The sequence below is a fragment of the Anguilla anguilla genome, chromosome 13 (assembly GCF_013347855.1).
Source record: "Anguilla anguilla isolate fAngAng1 chromosome 13, fAngAng1.pri, whole genome shotgun sequence".
Lineage (NCBI taxonomy): Eukaryota > Metazoa > Chordata > Actinopteri > Anguilliformes > Anguillidae > Anguilla > Anguilla anguilla.
The window spans coordinates 11,784,417-11,804,949 of record NC_049213.1 but is presented as its reverse complement, the minus strand read 5'-3'; the positions used below and the strand labels follow the sequence as shown (position 1 = coordinate 11,804,949).

At 45.2% G+C, this 20,533-nt stretch overlaps 1 protein-coding gene across 4 annotated transcripts; it reads left to right on the top strand.

The window, feature by feature from the left end:
• Nucleotides 1-208: 208 nt before the first annotated feature.
• LOC118211293 (E3 ubiquitin-protein ligase NRDP1-like) lies at nt 209-19,135 on the top strand. Of its 4 annotated transcripts, none has more exons than XM_035388387.1 (7): nt 209-365; nt 2,414-2,546; nt 6,453-6,567; nt 11,872-12,143; nt 12,518-12,653; nt 13,043-13,146; nt 14,033-19,135. In XM_035388387.1, the coding sequence occupies exons 3-7, from the start codon at nt 6,478-6,480 to the stop codon at nt 14,385-14,387; spliced, it is 957 nt and encodes a 318-aa protein (XP_035244278.1). In that variant the 5' UTR covers nt 209-365; nt 2,414-2,546; nt 6,453-6,477; the 3' UTR covers nt 14,388-19,135. The 4 variants fall into 4 exon arrangements, with proteins under 4 accessions (XP_035244278.1, XP_035244280.1, XP_035244279.1 ...); XM_035388388.1 differs by lacking the exon at nt 209-365 and adding an exon at nt 410-543; XM_035388389.1 differs by lacking the exon at nt 2,414-2,546.
• The last annotated feature ends 1,398 nt before the right edge of the window (nt 19,136-20,533 follow it).

Genomic DNA, 20,533 nt, shown 5'->3' with positions numbered 1-20,533 from the left:
GGTTCATTTGTTTTGGGTACCTTGAAAAATGTATTATTATTATTACTCTACATACCGTCTATGATTCGGACAGGACCCAATGCGAATATTTTTCCTCATAGAACATTCATGGTTTAATTATGAACAGTGATTGGTCGCCTAAATTCTTCATATCTCAAAGTTGTCCAACAGTAGCCTGTTTTGAGCAATCATGTGTCACATGATCGCCTTGACCCACCTGCAATCTGGGCGGCTTTTTTCTCCCCTGTACAGGGTTTCCGACGCTATGATGGCTGCATCTAGCCAGCTGGCCAGAACTAAGGATTTGGCTAACATTGACTGAAATATCTGGATAGCTACGAGTGTACCAGAACCAGCTTTGAAAGGTTCAATTTTAACATTTTTTAAAAAAACTTACTGTTGTAATAACTGTCATACATTCCGTATCTTTGATTAGCGATACAGACAGTTTTCTTTTGCGTTAACTTGGATGCTCTTTCTCTGGGTCCACTGACCACAAGAATCTGGCCAACGTTAGCTAGCATGCGAAGTTTTCTAGCTACGGTAATTACCGGTAACCATTTGTTGGAGATTGCAAACGCCAGACCTCCCTGTATATTTTTATTCGTTTAGCTAACGGTGGTAACTATCATTGTATTAAAGATTCAGGTAGCTAACAGCGAATGAGCTTGCCTGGTGCTAGCTGGGTTTGGCTAGCAAGCCTGCTAACAGGTAGTTAGCTAGCTAATGCGTTTAGCAATTCGTACCTTGTAAAACATCTGCTAATGTTCGCTAGCTAGCTAAATAAATGCTTGGTGAGGGGCTTCATACATTCGAAAGAAGGCTTGCCAACCTGGCTGCCTGTAGAACGCAGTTGCCATGATTTGATGGCTAGCACGCTAAGTGTCGCTGATGCGATGCTACTGCTTAGAATCTAGCTAACTGACATTAATATTCTGTGTAATTTTAAAAATCATTTTAGCCTGTGTTGTTGGTACGTTTTGTATTTGACACAGACGACTCTGTCCCAAATCTCTTGAGAGCTATTTTGACACTAATGACAAGCTAGCTAGGTCGCTGATTGTTGCATAATGTTTATTTGCTGAGCGGGCAACGATATGACAAAAATAGGTTCCATGGCATTCGTTATTTGAATATAGTGTGAGAATACGGGTGCTAATGAATGCTATTTTCAGCTTTGTCGGATTTGTTTGCCCGCCACACTCCCAGTAATTACGAATAACACATCTGAAATTGAGGGTGCAGATGGTGGGCACCAACGGGTGGCTGCTGATTCGTACTCATAGCATCTGATATGGACCTTTCATGCTAGAAGCAAAGAAAATATATGGATGAGTCAACCGCTAGCTAACGTTACTGCTTCTTTTGCGATTCTTGAGGTATTAATGCTTTCTGAAATTGTATTTTGTGCTTTTGAGCAACGCAGACATTCTTACTTTAACGACGATCTCCATTGTGGGTAATGGTGCTTTAATAATGCATTTGTAAAATGGCTTCGGTTTCTTCTCACCTTGAGATGAGAGGTTTGAGCCAAAGCGTCTTAAGTTAGGGAAGGTGGATTTAACATGGCTAAAACCACCGCTGGAGACGAAGTGAGCTAGAGTCTAATCAGTGCTACCCTCCCATTCTCAGGGACGCGTGCCATGGAACTGACTTTAGCCACCTGTAAGACGGTTGTTTGGTGCAAAAAACAGAATTGCAGAATACAATGGTGATTATTCGGCACATTGTGCAGGTATATTGTTATTTGGCTAGATTGACAGTCAAATAGGGATTTTTTTGAGGGTACTTTGGGGAACCCCCTACTTTTTGGTAGAATTATGCAGGCTTTTCTGTTTATATTACATGTGTTTCACCAATTTAGGACCTGGAAGGTTCTTCTCTGCAAGGAAATATAGGAAATTCACTTCTGAAAAGTCTGCTAAGATGCTACTAAAAGTCAAGCCCTGGCCTGCTAAAATAAGAAATGGGTCAACACAAATCCCCAGGAGTTTGTGTACCTACATGCCCTATTTAAAACATACAAGCAAACATTGAGACAGGGTCATTCTTTTATCAGTGTATCAGTGAGTCCGGTTGAATGTAGACTACACAGTGAATGGTATGTTAAATGGTAAAAATTTTGATACTCTGTGCTGCTGGTTGCCTAGAACTCCCTCAAGGGTCCCCATTCAGCATGCCTCGAATTTAAGAAACGCTTGCACTTCAGAGTTTTGGCTGCCCATCATATTTTAACATAATTGTTAGAATTATTTATTTTATACTGTTGTTCCTCACTTGTGAAAAAACCCTGAACCACCGTTGCATGAACTTTGATTCCAGTCCTTGTACATTCTTGTACACTGATAGAACTGGTGTAAAATTTCATCCCTAAGTTTGGGTTGCTGACCATTGTCGTGCTAATTGGTTCCAGGCTTTTCTGCCGTGTGAGGACAATACCCAAACTCACCCCACATCACATTCTACTGTGCGACAACTGGTCCATGGGTCCCACAGGGGAGGCGGGGGATTCCGGCACTAAGAGATGAGAATCACATGTGAATGAGGTAAATTTGCTTCCCAGCCAACACTGTCTGTTGCTGACTGTGCCTTTTCCATCAATGGTTTCTCCTACCCTCTCTCTTTTGTGTTAGTCACGTGGGTGACATTTTCACCTCTGTACTGCATTTTGAACCACATTACCACCAAGGTTGCCTTTGGTGCTGAAGTTTTCATCTGTACTTTGTAACATTGTAGGTGGGCCATTGCAGTGGTTCCCAAACTTTTTTGGACTGGCCCCCTTAGGTAATTGAATCACCCCCCCCCCCCATTTTTTTTCCTTGCCCCTTTTTTCCTCTCCAGTTTGGGTCATCTAATCGCTCTCCCGCTATAACCTTCATTGATTGGGAGAGTGCAGACAAGAACACACTCTCCTCTGAAGCACGCACTGTCAACCCATTGCTTCTTATCACACTACAGTTCACAAGTCAGGCACACAGAGCTGGAGGAGCACACTTAACAGAGCATACTTAACAGATGGACATCAGGGATCACTGGTGCACGATGAGATGGCGTCATCCTGGCTGGCTGAAACTGCTTTCATTGGATGATGCTAGCACTAACTGTGTCTTGCCCTGTGGGAATGCTGGCAGCAGTCATCACTGGCACGGTCCGGGTTCGATACCAGACCATGGGATCTACAGTATCCGTGCACTAGTACAGAGCATCATCTGGATGAGCCATCCAGCAACTAAGCTAAGCTTCTGTCCAGGACAGTGCTGCAAGACTGCTCAATGACTCAAAAATCTCAGACCACATCTTACCCATCCTGAAGTTAAAGGCATATGTTGTTACATTTGTTGTGGAACTAATATGTTCCAAATGTACATAGTTTCTTGTGTACACTCTTGTCTGCCTACAAAGTACAGATGGCTTCTACTTGTCTTGTGAATATGCATTGTACATGTCTTCTCCACCTTGGCACCCAGTGGTGGAATGAGCCCCACATTGGTCAGGACAGCAGTCACTGCTCATATTCTGCCATGGTCTGAAAACAGCCCTATTTAAACTGACCCTCGGCCCCCCTAATGCTGAACTCTGAGCATTTCACATGGGTTTATCCCTGCCCAGGCTAAGTTTGATTGTAAAAAGTGCTGTTGCATAAAAAGGGGTTGAGAAATACTGACCTGGATCCTTGACTGTGCTCATGATGTCATCCGTGACATCTTTGGCTGGTGTGCCGCCGGCAGGTGTTTTATGAATGCGGTTACTGAGTGGGTTTATGCCGCCCTTTCGGATCTGCGGCCGTGAGTTGAGCCCTTGGCGGGTGCCGACCTGGCGGTGAAGTCTCTGAGCGTGCCTTCAGCCCGGGTGCCTGGTGCCGTTTCCCCAGATCTGGCCAAAATCCCGGCAGTCACCTGCTCCAATGCTGCCAGCCTCTGCAGTATATCTGTAAAGAGTGTAGAATACCCTGGCTTTTTTTAAAAACTGCCTCACATGTGTACCCCCAGGGTGTCACCCCCAACCTCCCACCTTTGCAGAGGCAGATAGCACCGTCTGACAGACTGTGGGGTGTGTGTAGGGGAGTATGGGGGTAGTGGTTTGTAGAGACTGCGTCATCTGGTGAACAGTGTGTTAGCGCTGACTTCTTATCTCTGTTGATGGGTATGATCAATTATGCAGTCGTTTCACAGTGAATGGTAATCACACAGTTTTACCAGAATAATTTGTGAACTATCGATCTATCCAGCTAAAAATAATTGGTGTGAGTAGCACTACTGGTCTTTAGGCTAATATCATCTGTTAGCCTGACTGTTAAGTATGTGTCATCAGTTGTTCTTATACCCTGGGCTGTAATTTGCCCAATTGCTATGGTTACTTGCTCTGATAAATTTCCTTTCACCTCCCAGTTACCATTCAGCCTAATTTGAAGAACTGACACTGGGCTCCACCTCCATAGCTGGGTTTCTCCTGAGATTTCCTCCCACCAGCAGTTTTTTTCTTACTGCTTTTTGAGCGTTTTGTTCTTCCTACTGTTGGGTTTTACCTCATTTGCTTTTTTTATAGGGGTACAGGGCTTTCCCAATTTTCCCATTTCCTGTTGCGCTGTAAGGCCATCTTTGTGACACTTTCTGTAAAAAGCACTATGCAAATAGAACTGAAGTTAAATTTCCTCACCAAGAGGTGCCAGCACACAGCAAAAAATATAAAGTACAATACACTTGTAATGTCCCCTGCCGCACACACACAAGCGCACACACACGCGCGCGCGCACACACACTCGCACACACACACACACACACACACTCGCACTCACACATGCACATGCACTCATGCATATGAAATTACGTAGGCCACTAGTACCCTTCCCCTTGTGGCAGGATCTCCATAAAGCCAGACTGAAAAACCTGTGTTGGTTCCATAATCCCCCTTTTCCGACACATAATCCCTGATCATACATCTGGTAATCAGCAGGGTGGATTAATTTCCAACAATACTCTCACTGCTGTGAGCAGGAGTTTTCAGCAAATAAGCCGGTTATGTTAATTTGTTGGGAGGGCTTCTGATTCAGTCAGCGGCTCTGTGTTGCTTGGAGACCATTTGTATAGAATGTGCCTTGTGAATCGTATGTTAGCATATGGTCACACAGCTGTTACTGTATATGACTGTATATGCTGGGGAAATGTACTGAACAAAATGATTGGATCTCTGTTAACATGGAGTCTATTTCTGGTACATGTATTAAACACTCATTAGAACACAGAACCGTCTAATTTGAATTTTAAAATAAATTTTAATAATGTGAGAAAATTTCACATAAGGTAATGCACAAGCTTGTGAACGTCTTTTGTGCCATAAGTGGCTACCGTTTTGCAAAACTGCTGTTGTAGATGCTTTAGGAATTTTTGCGTTAATTTGGCAGCCCATCAACTCAACTTCACTATAGGAAATTTCTCAGCATTTGAGTCATCTCGATAGCATCTTGGCTAATTGCATGTCCTTGGCATTCCCTCACTCCAGAAAATTGGCACGACCTAAATCGATACCCATGCCTGAATTAGTGTGCGAGAGGACTTCAGCTGGAAGGTTCTGGAGAGTCTTCTGCATTTCCTCTGTAGGAGTATCACATTTCTATTGCCTTTTTACTTTCCATTGTCTCTGCCAGTTGAGAACCAGAATAGCCTTTGTACTCACAGTCTGCATTTCCGAATCAATAAGCAGTTTTATTTAGAAATGGCTGCACAGCAGTTTTGCAAACAGGAAGTGAGAGGACGACCTTCAAGCCACTCATAAAAGGAAGACTAATGCTGCTGTGTGTGGCTGTTAGGCAATGGAACACTGGTTCCTCAGAGCCAGCATAGAAAGTTACTCACAGAAGCAAAGAAAGACGGTCATTCATAGGTCATTCATTGTCCTCAGCTGAGAGAAGAATGTTTCCTTTGCATATCCTCATCTTATAAAATGTGTGATTGGGTTTTGTATCTTGTCTGGCGCATGTTACTTGATTGCTGGAAATGTGTTTGGGCCTCAGAAGTGCGTTAATAATTAATTATTAATGCTTGTTAATTAATGTGTACAGTTAGCGGTTTTGGTGCCTGTTTTCTTCCTTGGTTTGAAATCGGAATATGCTGTTGGTTTCTTTTTTTCCCTGCATACCCCTGGCCCTGGCTCTGACTCAGGACCTGGGCTCTTTCTCTGTGTGAATGATCTGCGGTCACAGACCATTCATCTGAAGCTGGGCTCAGTGTGAAAGCCAACATATACACCAGTGTGTGATTTCTTACTTCTACATGACCCATATATTCCTAGAACCTTCCTGCCTTCTGAAACCCTTGCCTGGTTTCCCTCTTCAGTGCGGTCTCGCTGAAGGCTTTTTCTCTGTCGGTGTAATGGTAGGGTGGAAAGGCTTTCCTCAGTAAGGGGAACGCGCTGTGCGTCGTGCCTTGCGACCGACCGTGTCTTGCTCCCTGCAGGTGTGGGCGGTTCCCGTAATGTGCCATGGGCTACGACGTCACCAGGTTCCAGGGGGACGTGGACGAGGACCTGCTGTGCCCCATATGCAGCGGGGTCCTGGAAGAGCCCGTTCAGGTAGGCCCGTCCCCGCTCTTCGCCCGCTCCCCGCCTGCTCCTCACCCGCATCCCACCCCGCTCCCCGCCTGCTCCTCACCCGCATCCCACCCCGCTCCCCGCCTGGTCCCCATCCGCTACCCGCCCTGCTCCTTACCCGCATCCCACCCCGCTCCCCGCCGGATCCCCAACCGCTACCCGCCCCGCTCCTCACGCGCTCCCTGCCAGCTCCCCGCCGCGCTCAGTCTGCCTCACATTCTGCCGCACGCACAGGCGCGGTGTTGAACCGGGCGAATGCACCACACACACAGGTGCCAGATGGGCTGGGGTAGTCTTTAACGCAGAGCTCGTGTGAAGTCTATGGAATTCCATTAGCGTGAATGTCATAGCAGAACAATGTTTGTCACACAGTAATAACGAGATAGGATACAATGGAAACAATATAATATTCTGGGTTCACCGCTGTGATGCACTGCCTAACAATAAATGTGTGCTCCTAGAATTTCACATTTTAATTTCCTGTGATGGTTTAAATGGCAAACTCTCTTTGTGTCTAGGGCACTCTTAGGTTTTCAACTGGAAATTAAATTGGCAGGTGTTTTTTTCCCCCTGTTATTTTGGAAAGATATAATCAAGAAAATTGATTAATTTGGTCTTTTTTTTTTTTTTTTTTTTTTTTTTTTTGCTCTGTTCCTGCTTCAGTTGTACTTATAATTAGTAGAGAGAAATTGGAAGCGTAAATGTAAAATCAGGAGTGCGATTCTGCGGGTGACACGTCATGGTCAAATGTGACGGCTGGTTCTCCGGTCTGTCCCGTATCTTCACTGTGAGCGTGCCTTCTGCAGTGTCTGCATCACGCAGTCATTCTCCCAAATGTCTCCAGGACACTGGGCAAATGTGGCAGGATCATTGAAGGGTTGTAAGTAAAGGGCGGTGGGTGTTTTTTGATTGTGAAGTAATTTGAGACCTGAAACCTTTTATTTGCTTCAACTATAAATGATCAGTGCGCACATGCAAATGTCATGGAATTATAACCAAACGATATTCCTCATGTATTTTGTCAAAAAGGCTTTCAAGGCCACCAGAAATACTTAATAACTTTTGCCCTTCAACAGTTTTACAGATGGTTTTTAAAAACAATCACAAATGTGTGTTTCTTTCGTTTGGTTTGTTGTCCGCTGTGGGTGCGTTTCGCTTTAAACGAAACCTCCCGGCGCTGTGTGCAGCAGTGTCCCAAAGTCCCGCTGTCTCCGGAGGGGACTAGGGACGTAACCCTACGCCAGGGCCCAGGTCAGCTCTCAATGTCAGGCGGATTTGTCATGGTCCGAGTGCGGGGCACAGAGGACCGTTTCACTGGCTGACTGGGCTGAAAACCCACTGCCTTCTTCCAAAAAAATGATTTTCTCTGTGGTCTCATTGTCAGTGTCGCCAGAAACCCTTGCATGTCCTAAAAGGCAACGTTCAGGAAATGCAGAGGTGTTTTTTTATTGCGTTATGGACGGATATGGTTTATCTACCTGCTGTTTCGAATAAACTGTTATCACAGGGCTGTGAAACATTGATGGTACCCACATACTGATGCAGGCTTACTATTTATGCATCAAACTAAAAAATGGCACACAGAGAAATGTTTTATTTTTGGTGTCGACAGTTGGAAAAATATATTTAGAACTGTGGCTTTTCTCCAAGAGACCGAATTCATTTGAATCTCTGCTTTGGTGATAAGGTTTTTAAATATCCAGGGTGGGTCATGGATGGCCTAGTCTATTTCTCCTTAATATTAATATTAAGGAGAAAAATGTAATATTATTAATATTAAATAATATGACGCTAAATGGTCAAAGGTTGCCGGTGTTGACCACAGAATGATCAAAGTGAGAGAACCCCTGCTGAAACGCTAAAGAAATGAATACAAATAAGAATGTGTTTGAGGGAAAACAGTAAAAATGGGGCAGTGTTTAGCTTTAATGTCTACTGATCTACATTAAATGGCACCTTCATCTGTTCAGTTGACAGGATCCAAGTCGCTTTTGTTAAGAGACTGGCAGGTTATAGTCTTGTGAGACAGGGTGACGCAGCATTCCGACAAAACACGGAGTTCTTTTTAAGACCAGCGAGAGCGAGAGGGAGGGAGAAGGAGAGTGAGAGAAAAGGAGAGAGAGTGAGGGAGAGGGTAAGAGAGAGATGCACATAGCGAGTGTAGCATTTCAGGGGTTTGGTGTGTGTGTCTGTAGTACTGGATACCGGCTTGCATGCAGTGTTCGTGAATGCCAGATTAGGGGACGAGTTGTATGAAGCATGAAGGCTTCCCTGTGGCAAGGGGAATCTGCACTATGGCTGACCTTAAGTTAACCTCCTAGACAGTCAGGTGAGTGTTGTTTCTAGTCCTTATGAAAGAGTGCTGACATTCCTACATGGAAGGCTGGAACCCTTGCAGATGTAGTCTGATTCAGTGGTTTGTCGAGAGAAACTTGTGTTTCTTTACTGACTGAAAGTGTGTAAATGAGTAAGTTCTAGTTTGTCAGTATAGCGTGTGTCTGTGTTACGTGTGTGTGTGTGTGTGTGTGTGTGTGTGTGCGTGCGAGCGCGTGCGTGCACACATTTGTGTGTGTGTCAGAGAGAGTTTGGCGACACGTACGTGTGTGACTGAGTCCCACACGGTTCGGTGGAATGAGTACGTGATCGGCACGTCTGCTTGCGTGTGCGCGCATGTGCGGGTGTGAACATGCGGTCGCGTGAGCGGACGTGTGTGTGTGTGTGTGCGCGCGCGTGTGTGTGTATGTATGTGCGTGCACGTGTGCGTGTGTGTGTGTGTGTGTGTATGTGTGCGCGCGTGTGTGTGTGTATGTATGTGCGTGCACGTGTGCGTGTGTGTGTGTTCATGCAGAAGGTTGCTTACGGTCAGGAGCCCCTGGCGTGTGTTTACCTGCTGGGGCTGATAAAGGGCTTTGCGCAGCGAGCTGGCACAGGGACAGGATCCAAACCCTCCGGCTCTCTTTTAGGGGACGGAGGGGGAGAGCGAACGCCACCCGATACCTTTCAGGCCCGTCGGCACGTGCGCTCGGTCACGATAAATCTCAGTTATCACGTCGTCGCGATAACCTGAGCGATAAGCACATCCTGCCGCTGCTCGCTTTTCATTAGCATGAGCAAATGCGAAACCGTTTTTATTACACTGTGTACATATAATGGCTGGTTAGACTATTACCACTGGGCCAGGAAACATTGATTGTGCCTAAAGTAATGACGCAAGCTTTTCATTTATGTATCAGACGTGTTTAAGAATGTTTTAAAATGGCAGACAGTACATGGTGCATGAAAAGACCTGAAGGGAAGAAAGGAAGCGCATTCGTTTGTTCAGTCACCCCAGTGTTCTGGCAGCATCGGTTCGTTCTGGAGTCTCGTTCCGGAGAGAGCGTGATGGAGGGGAGCGAGGTTCACTTGCACCCCTTTGGGTCCCTCCGTGGAGTCTGACTGCAGCACAGCGCACAGAGCGAGGTTTGCAGTTCACTCTCCTCCCGACATTATTAAAAACCGCCGCTGGACATCGCTTGCCGTAATTACTCGAGCTCGCCCCGCACCTGAGGCTGCTCTCTTACTGTAAATCAGTGTGCCTGTTTTGTTTCACGGGCACCTGCATTTTTCTCTCACACAGTGCCTGGATTTGCTACAGTGGTTTCCTCTGTCTTTTAAAAACACAGCATCGCGAAGAAAGTCCCGTAGCAAATTGAGACACGCTCCTTGCTTTATACAAACTGGAATACCAACTAGTTTTTACAAATCTTGTGGCCATTAACGCTGCCTCCAAAAACAAACAACAGACAAATATCCCGTCAGGAAGCAAGACTTTTTAACCGAAGAGACGGACGTCTGTTAATATGGCCTCAGCTTTGAAAAAATGTGAATAATAAAAAGTGTGCAATTTTGAACCGGGGAACAGCTGAGGGAGGTTTTTAACTTTTACCATTCTCTTCATTTTCAGTTGATGCTCCATCCCCCACTGGAGTTTCTTATAATTGCTACTTTTTGGTATTTATCAAACACTCTTATCCAGAGTGACTTACAGATGGCATTACAACATACAGTCTGTTTATGCAGCTGGATAATTTACTGAAATGATTCGGGGGAAGATGGTTGGTTGAGTGACCCGGCTGGGAATCGGATCCATCGCTTTTGAGCTGCCCACAGACTTTTTAAAAGAGCTTCTTTGAAGTCTGCCCAGTAAAACTGGACTGATTGTGAACAGTGCAGCCAGTGAGTACTGGAGTGCTCCTTAGCTAGTGAATCCCCATCATGGTGCCCATTGGAAAAAGCTCGCTGTTTGAACTTCATTTGATCAGTTCTTTGAAGTTCTTTGATCAGATCTACAGGGCAATCTCATCCTCAGATATTATCAGCCAAATGGCTAAACTGATCCTAAATCTGAAACGAGTGCACTTTCAACCCCTTTATGGCTACAGTCATATATGACTTTGCTTCATGTTTTTTCTTTACCAACAGATGTCACTGTTGATTCTTGTTTGAGTCTTAAATGAACATTTGAACATTTGGATGGATTATGTGTATTAATTATTAATAGATTGTTAATGGATTGTCTGTTTTTTGTACAGCTTTTATACTGTCTGTTATCTCAGTGGGGCTGATTTTTATGTTTTGTTTTATTTCTTTTGGCGGACCACCAAGACTAAATATAGAGGATTGAACGAAATGCTGAAGTCCATCTTCTTGTTAAACCTGGGTTTATATTTGCTTTACTTGTGTGGTTCCATACGGTTTCTTGTTGATGCATCCCCACCACTGCTGAATTGGTGGATCATTTTCTGAGAATCTGGACAATCTGGCCAATTTATAGCATATCAGCTATGTGATTATTGGCAGTTTCTTAGTGTCAGCGGAATTTGTCTTGTGGGGGCGGATGGCCTCTCTGGGGTCCCTGGATGTCTTCCCGGTCTCTCCTCTCAGTTCACCGGTGTGTCCCTGTTCCCCCAGGCCCCGCACTGTGAACATGCCTCTCCCGGTTCACCGGCGTGTCCCTGTTCCCCCAGGCCCCTCCCTGTGAACATGCCTCTCCCGGTTCACCGGCGTGTCCCTGTTCCCCCAGGCCCCTCCCTGTGAACATGCCTCTCCCTGTTCACCGGTGTGTCCCTGTTCCCCCAGGCCCCTCACTGTGAACATGCCTCTCCCTGTTCACCGGCGTGTCCCTGTTCCCCCAGGCCCCTCACTGTGAACATGCCTCTCCCTGTTCACCGGCGTGTCCCTGTTCCCCCAGGCCCCTCCCTGTGAACATGCCTCTCCCGGCTCACCGGTGTGTCCCTGTTCCCCCAGGCCCCGCACTGTGAACATGCCTTCTGCAACGCCTGCATCACGCAGTGGTTCTCGCAGCAGCAGATCTGCCCGGTGGACCGCACCGTGGTCACGCTGGCCCACCTGCGGCCCGTGCCCCGCATCATGCGCAACATGCTGTCCAAGCTGCAGATAACCTGCGACAACGCCGGCTTCGGCTGCAAGGCCGTGCTGCGCCTCGACCAGCTGCCGTCCCACCTCAAGGACTGCGAGCACAACCCGAAGAGACCCGTCATGTGTGAGGAGGGCTGCGGGTGAGTGCGGGGAGACGGTGAGCGTTTGGGCGAGGTGGGGGGGGGGGGGGTGTGTGGTCTGATGTCTCCAGCTTCACAGTGTGCTAGTGCCTGGGCATATACTTTCAAAATTAACCTGATATCTCCATGTTCAGTGATTCCTACTCATTGTCCTCTGAGATTGCAGTGGATGTCATAGATGAGTGTGTGTGGTCCAACCAGGACTGGGAATAGGTGAAAAATATGGGAGGGCCATTAGTCATTATTGTTGACAGAAAGTATTTAAATCCCTTGTTGATATTCCACATTCGTGGTCTTGTCTGTGGATGTGACATAAAGAACAGCGAGGCATTGTAGTTTGTGTCTTCTGTCCCTGAACTCTGACCCCAACCCAGGCTGGAGATGCCCAAAGATGAGGTGGCCAATCACAACTGCATCAAACACCTGCGCACCGTAGTGCAGCAGCAGCAGACCAAGATCGGCGAGCTGGAGAAGACCGCAGCCGAGCACAAGCACCAGCTGGCTGAGCAGGTCAGTCATACACTATACACCCGAGTTAAACATGGCACTGCGGCCTCCTGGGGACTCACGCTGTAAAGACACCCAGAGACTCCTTACAGTTACACATGGGCACTGACACCTCTCTCCTTACAGTTACACATGGGCACTGACACCTCTCTCCTTACAGTTACACATGGGCACTGACACCTCTCTCCTTACAGTTACACATGGGCACTGACACCTCTCTCCTTACAGTTACACATGGGCACTGCACTGACACCTCTCTCCTTACAGTTACACATGGGCACTGACACCTCTCTCCTTACAGTTACACATGGGCACTGACAAAGCCCACGTCTTATTCGGCTGTCGTTGTTTAAATGAGCTGACGTTGTTTAAATGTGTCCCTTGTGTGGCAGAAGCGGGACATTCAGCTGCTGAAGGCCTACATGAGGGCCATACGCAGCGCCAACCCCAACCTGCAGAACCTGGAGGAGACCATAGAATACAATGAGATTCTAGAGTGAGTGGAGCGCACATCCTGCCATCCGGCCATGTCACTTCCTGTCTCTACCCTTTCGCCAGATAGCTCACTAGTGCAGAGAGCCACTAGCCGTCCTTCATCTCTCATCTCCTCTTCAAAACCGCGAGGGCAATATTGGCCCATTTTCATCAGTCATCTCACAGTTGGAGTGATGCTCTTGGATCAGGTTTCCCCATTCGTACATTGACCTTGGCCATTATGGGCTGAAAGGCAAGGCTGTCCTGGATATTCACTGCCACTCTGAGACTTTTTATGGGCTGGGCCCAGAGCTGCACTGTTCATCTGAGAACAGTATTTTTCTGAGAACAGTCCAAACCGCTCTGTCTTTGTAAAAACGGCCCAAACCAAATTGTTCTTATGAGAACAGTCAAACTATACTCACTTCCTTAGAACTGCCCAAACCACACCGTATTTCTGAGAACAGTACAAACCACACTCTCTCAGAGAACAGTCAAGACCACACTGTCTTTAAGTGAATCGTCAAATGGTTCTCTCTCTCTGAGAACAGTCAAAATGTACAAAAAATTAAAACAGTCAAAAATTGCTTAATGTACAAACATCCACTTTACTGCGTCTGGAGAGATTTCACATTTGCAGTTTAAAAAGCTGAAACACATCGGGCTAAGATGTTTTACGTGCACCAATTTCAAACTTCAAACAAAATTTAGGTGTCCTAATGAAGTTTTATTTACTCTGATTTTGACCCTAGACCGATTAAGATAGTCAGATAAAGGCGTTTACATGACAGCCTCCATAGTCGCAGTATTGCTTTAATCGGGTTAGTGTGTGCGTGTAAAAACGCGGCGCACTGAGACCGGAGCGTGACGTGTGTGTGTCTCTCTCGCCCCCCCCCCCCCCCCCCCAGGTGGGTGAACTCCCTGCAGCCGGCGCGGGTGACGCGCTGGGGCGGGATGATCTCCACGCCGGACGCCGTGCTCCAGGCCGTGATCAAGCGCTCGCTGATCGACAGCGGCTGCCCGCTCTCCATCGTCAACGACCTGATCGAGAACGCGCACGAGCGCAACTGGCCGCAGGGCCTGGCCACGCTGGAGACGCGGCAGATGAACCGCCGCTACTACGAGAACTACGTGGCCAAGCGCATCCCCGGCAAGCAGGCGGTGGTGGTGATGGCCTGCGAGAACCAGCACATGGGCGAGGACATGATCCTGGAGCCCGGCCTGGTCATGATCTTCGCCCACGGCGTGGAGGAGATCCTGTAGCGCCGGGACGAGAGAGGGAGGGGTGGAGAGAGAGAGAGAGAGAGAGAGAGAGAGGGAGGGAGAGGATGCTCTCGACAAGGGGCGCAGTCTAATGGTTTACTTCCCTCGCCTTAAATGCAATTTGGTGTTCCCACTCCTCGAGCTGGACCAAAATTCCACCCTGCTTTTGCTCCCCTCCGAAACGTCTGCCGTGAGTGACTGGATTGAGTGGAAGAGGGGGCGGAGCTTACCTGGTAAATATTTCTTGTTCGACTGACAGAGGCGAGGAGCTTACTTGACAGATATGAAATATGTACTGGTATTCAAATATGGAACCATCACAAGGTTCTCTGGGCCCAGAAAAGGGAGGAATTATGGCGTATCGAAAATGAAAACCTCAGAGAATTCTGGATTGTTCTGAATGAAGTGCTTCTTGGATGAAGAATGATGGCACTGGTGGGAAATTCGATGTTGTCATTATTTTGCCCTCTGTCCCCTCTACAGCTTCCACAGAACATACAAACTGCAAACTTGAAAAAAGAGGGAGAAAACATATTTTGAACTTCTATATATTCTTCCAGTTCTTAAAAAAAAATAAACATACATTTATAGATAACTATGAATATACATATATATCTATATATTCGAAGGACATCACTATCATCTAAAGTTAGCATATGATAAAGTAAGTGTTAGCAGTTTTAGTTTTTGAAAATGCCGTTCCCTTGTGAGCAGATCAATGTTACGCACAAGAATTATTTGAATTATTTTGCTGTGTAGTACGAGTGCCTGTTTTGGTCGGCGTCGTCGTTACCTCTGAATGCCCTACACTGAAGAGAGCTCAGGACCTTTTCACGAAGAACACCGCTTGGAGCTGAGCTTCGTCGTAAACCCGGTGCTGCGAAGGCAGTCGTGTCACATTTGGGGAACAGGCAGAGGCTGTTAGCAGAAAACGTAACTGTGAGAGAAGCGCGACGCCAGCAGATCCCTCGTCTGTAAAGGCCCGAATTTTAAAATGGTTTTAGACACTGCCACCGTGCTTTAAGTTCAGTGAGCCTTTTGCCGTTTGCTTGCAGTATTTCCGCCTGGCCCAACCTTGGAGGCAAGGTGTAAAGTCACTTAATCTGCTTCATAAACGCCTTTCATCTGACTTCAGGACTACGCGTATAGAAATCGGCCTCGAAGCGGCTGCATGTTTGAGTTTCTGGTACAGGGGGAATTCCGGAAGCTGGTGCTCTTATTTTGAGTCGCCAAAGCGCGGAGAGGGGTTCTCTCAGGTCTGTCCACCGTTAATGGCGAGTCTTTTAAGATCCGCGCTTGCGTTCGCCGCCGAAGCTGATGAATGTTCTGGCTGAGCAACGGTCGACCCCGCCCTGTCTGCAGTCGCGACGTGACTCTGCCGCGCCCATCTAGTTCGCCTATCTCAGCGTTCCGCTTCTGACAGGTGGGGACCGATTGCTTCATCGCACGCCACTCCGATGCACCAAGACTCCGGAATTCACCGTAAGAAGACCGTGAAACTCAGTAAACCGCACTTAACCTTTTTTCTGTGAAGATAGACGAACTCAGTTAAAACGCACTTCACCGTTCTGCAAAAAGACGACCCCAGTTTCCACTGTCCATCAACAGTCAGAGGTGGAGCTGTGGGGTTGGTGGTCCTGTTATTAAGACATTTCTTGCAGCTGGAGCAAGGCTCATGGATTCAAAATCCAACTGAGCGGAGAAGACCATGAATGGGGAAAATTGAAGAACCATAGTGACTTACTCCTCAAATTTGATTAAGTGTACTGTACCGTTTTGACAGGAACGGGTTTTTTCTTTTGCCAGTTAATATTTATGGACTTGTGTTTTATGCCATATGCATTCTTTTTTTGAAAAAAAAATCACCAAGCTTGAGGATGTTAATATTTTGTGTATGAAATTGTGTACCGTGAAATCATTAGAAATTGTTTTTTTTTCTGTATTGTTCTGTTGTATATAATCAAATAAGTGGGTCCAATTGTATTCTATTTCAGATTATTTTACCTCGGAAACTACCAAAGTGTGTATTGGCGGCTTTTGTGAAGAACGCATATCATGTTTTCTGTTTTAAATTTAAATTGAATTATTTGCTGTGAGCAATTCATTGTGGATTATCAGAAGTACCATAAATGCGCAACGGTTGGTGACTGATGTTCTGCATAGGGACCGTTCCATGCCATTTCAACTGGAAATGGGACATTTTTCTGCCCAACTGTCAACAGACTTGGCAAATGCATTTCTTTTGGGAGAGATTTTGGGTGCACTGAAATTAAAGATGTTTTACAATGGCACATTGTATTTGTCTGCTTTAGTAACTGCAAATTGATAATGAGATTGTTACATTATACATTGGCTAGTACTCTTAGCTCTAATGCTTGTTAGTTATCATGAGTATGCATGCATATGCAGGCAGCTAGTAGGTTAGGCATCGTGACAAGGATGAGAAGGGCTGCACATTGCGTGTTGTAACGCAAACGGTGGGTTCATTGCTTTACCCTACAAAGGGTGGTGATGGAGGGATGACACAGTGGATTGATTCTTTTAAAAAATAAAGGAAATTCAAAGTTATTGTAATTATGAAATTGAATATGACTCCAAATTTTTTTTTAGTTTCCTCCCAGAAGTCAGAGAACAGTAGGTTTGCAAAATGCAAGTGATCTTTTTTTTATTTATAAAGACGTATTTGATGAAGCTAAAGCGTTCTACCTTAGCTGATCCTGTTCAGAACTCTCAGAGGAATATCATCTCAGCGTTTGCCTTTTGAAAAACGTCCTTGTTACTCACGGTGCTTTTGCTTTGCAGTTTAAATTCAATTCATCTTAATGCTTTTTGCGGCTAGCCAGGCACTGTGCTGTTTTGCAGTTTAGATTAGATTCATATTAAGGCAGTCTGGGGCTAGCCAGGCCTTGTACTGCTTTGCAGTTTAGATTAGATTCATCTTAATGCAGTTTCTGGCTAGCCAGGCCCTGTGCTGCTTAGCAGACAAGTTGTCCTTTATATTCTGAGCTATTACAATTAATTTTAGTTGAGGGAGCAGATTGGATGCAAAATGGCTTCAAACTCCTGAAAGCTGGTAGGTTATTTGTTTAGCAATATTGTATAAATTACACCTTTTTCCAGCTATTGTAGCCCCAATATACACTAGCCGCAGCGCTATCAGCTTTGGTAAACTTTAAATTTGAAATATTCTTTTAAAAATAAAGATTCCTTTTTCTGGGTAGGTAGCCTATGCGGCCTGCCTGTACAGTACAGTCAGTGTTTCGTCCGCCATCTTGAGTGTGTGCCCTCTGCGTGCTGCTGTTTGATGTTACCGGAATCAGAATGCACCGGCCGACAGAGGAGAGGGTGAGGGAATCCGCTGCTCTGCTGGGACGGATTTTCACGTGCAACTGCCTCAGGATTGCTCCTGAAAAAAAGGACAAACGTGAATCAGGGGTCATTGTGTTTTTTGATTTTATTTTTTAAATGTTTTTTTTAATTTTTTTATTTTTTTAAACATTTGAGTCATAACAGACCAATGTTTTCTAAACTTGAATGAATGTGTCCATGGGGCAAGTGAGGGCTGTCTTTTGCTGGTAGGTTTACATTACAGTACCTCTAAAGCTCCCTTAAAAAAACGTGCTTTTCACTCATTGCAAAGAAATGCTGACTGAAACTTGTCTGTTTTTATTTTGTAGTTTCTGTAATAGAGGTGGCGCAGAGCGCATGCTAACAATCTGAATGTTCAGACATTAGCTCAACAGCTACAAATAGCACTGACATTGTGTTGTACATAGCATTCGTAATGTTCTTATTTCAATCTGTGCAGAGAGCTGGGTCAGTAGGCTGCAGTCTTTCATGTGCACCATGTGCAATCCAGCACCTCTACAGTGATGGGGACACTGTGCTGTAGAGCGTGCCGTCCTTCAGGGGAGACACTAAACCGAGGTCCTGACCCTGTGGTCCTTACGGATTCCATGGAACTTTTCAAAAAAAAATGTTTGGGTTTTAACTCCCAGGGTCCTGGTCACATTCCTAAAAACAAAAAGACTGACTTCACATCTGGCAACCTTGTGCCCCCTGCCCAATCTGTTTGGCTTCACAGTCCAATGCATTCCATACCCACTTTCATTCCCCAGGTGCTCGGTGTAAACTATAATTGATTTCTCAGCTGATCCAACTGGTTAAATAAAGGAGATAAAAATAGTGAACAAATTACAGTGAGCTAAGTATTTAGCTAAACGTCTGCTGGTGAATACCTTCTGTGAGGGAATGCATTTTCAAGTCTGATCAGAGAGCAGCATAATACGGTGCTGCCAGATGTTTGTGTGACAAACAAAAGTTTGAGAGATTGTAAAGGTTGACAATTTTTTTTTTATATTTTACATTTCTAATATGTTTTTAATGTTCACTGTACATTTTGAGTTCCCTGCACATTTTGCTTTGTGCACCTCCAAGCAACATCCCATAGGAAACCTCTGTGGAAAAAGTTTGAGTTTTTGTCCCATAGTGTATACTGTACTACCACAGCATTTAATGTGACTGATTTAATGTATGTGTACAGCTTACATCAGTCTGGGAGTAGTTATACTTTTGAATTATGTTTATTTTTCCAAATTTTTCCTGTGGCGATTTTGTTGTAAACTTAAGAGCTGGTATGTGTCTTCAGAAGCACTTACATCTAGCATTTCATTGTGTAGACTTTGTCTTGTTCAATTGTTTTGCTTCGGTGTTGTGTTTTGTTCTTGTTTTATTAAAATTGGATTATATTTGCTGGATCATTTGTCTTCTTTGGAGTGCAGGCTTTGTTTCGCTCGACCTCATTGCCATTGTTGATTCATCTCTGATTAATGAAGTGAAGATATATAGACAGGTAACAAATTAAAGGAAAAACCAACATAAAGTGTCTTAGTGAGGTGTTGGGCCAGCATGAGCCACCAAAACAGCTTCAGTGCGCCTTGGCATGGATTCTACAAGTCTCTGGAACTGTACTGGAGGGATGGAACACAATTCTTCCAAAAAATATTCCCTCATTCTTCCATGTCTAACACGTCAGTCCAAATCTCCAATAGGTGTTCAGTTTGGTTGCACAAAGACAGGGCATCACAGATACGGACTGAACATTGTCATTTTATAGTATTTTCTAGGCAAAAATCCTGTATTGTATACGAACACGATTCATTAATTGTGCTGAGTGCCTTGAAATGAAGAAAATATCAACTAAAAACAGCCGCAGACACCAGGGGTGTAATGGTGACTTTTTTCTTTCATCAAAGCAATGATGGCCTAATTTAAGAACCAATTAAAGCATTGTGGCATCCATTTGACTTTGTTGCCAGCAATTATACTAGAGCAGTGGTCTCCAACCCTGGTCCTGGAGAGCTACAGGGTCTGCTGGTATTCATAGTGACTCTGTACTTCATGAATCAATTAGAGCAGTTGATTACACAGTTAACTCAACTCACCTGGTGTCTTGGGTCTCAATTAGGTGCTGATTTTAAGGTGAAAACAAAAACCAGTAGACCCTGTAGCTCTCCAGGACCAGGGTTAGAGACCACTGCACTAGAGACTTTCACTCTGCTTGGAGTGAAAAATCACTCAAAACTCAGCCATCCCCACTTAACTCCTCATTTTTCTGACAATGCTTGTGGGTTAAATGGACAGTGATTACAGCAGCAGTATTCACTGAACAGCATTTAATTTCGCAGATCCCAATCTTGCATGAAGAGCCATTTATCAATGAATATGCCTTAGTTCTGTGTATGCTTCCGCCCTCTAGTGGTTAATAAACAAATAGCAATTTCTGTATTAACCTGGGATGTAATGTAAGAGAACCAGAGCTGTCAAGACAAAATGAAACCATTTAATTTGACAGGTGGGCACAATCCAACAGATTATCATACATCAAAATAGCCCACGCACCCCTATGCACAAATAATAATTGCTAAAAAAGGACCACAATGGAAATAAGCCTTTGGGCTTTATTGTGTTTTTATCCTTTTGATGATTTCTGTATCTGGGGCATCTTTGCCTAGAGGGGCCACTTGTATTTTAATGATCAATAAAGAATTTCAATCAATCAATCAATCAATCAATCAATCAATCAATCAACAGGTATCTACCCACTGAGTGTCACTCGTGCTTCTTGATTGGCTGTGTCAAATTCA

What these genes read in the sequence shown, in the direction of transcription:
- LOC118211293 (XM_035388389.1), top strand. Translation starts at nt 6,478, where the DNA reads ATGGGCTACGACGTCACCAGGTTCCAGGGGGACGTGGACGAGGACCTG. An exon ending in AGCACCAGCTGGCTGAGCAG is followed by an intron (nt 12,654 to 13,042) that starts GTCAGTCATACA and finishes CTTGTGTGGCAG; the next exon opens with AAGCGGGACATTCAGCTGCT. An exon ending in GAATACAATGAGATTCTAGA is followed by an intron (nt 13,147 to 14,032) that starts GTGAGTGGAGCG and finishes CCCCCCCCCCAG; the next exon opens with GTGGGTGAACTCCCTGCAGC.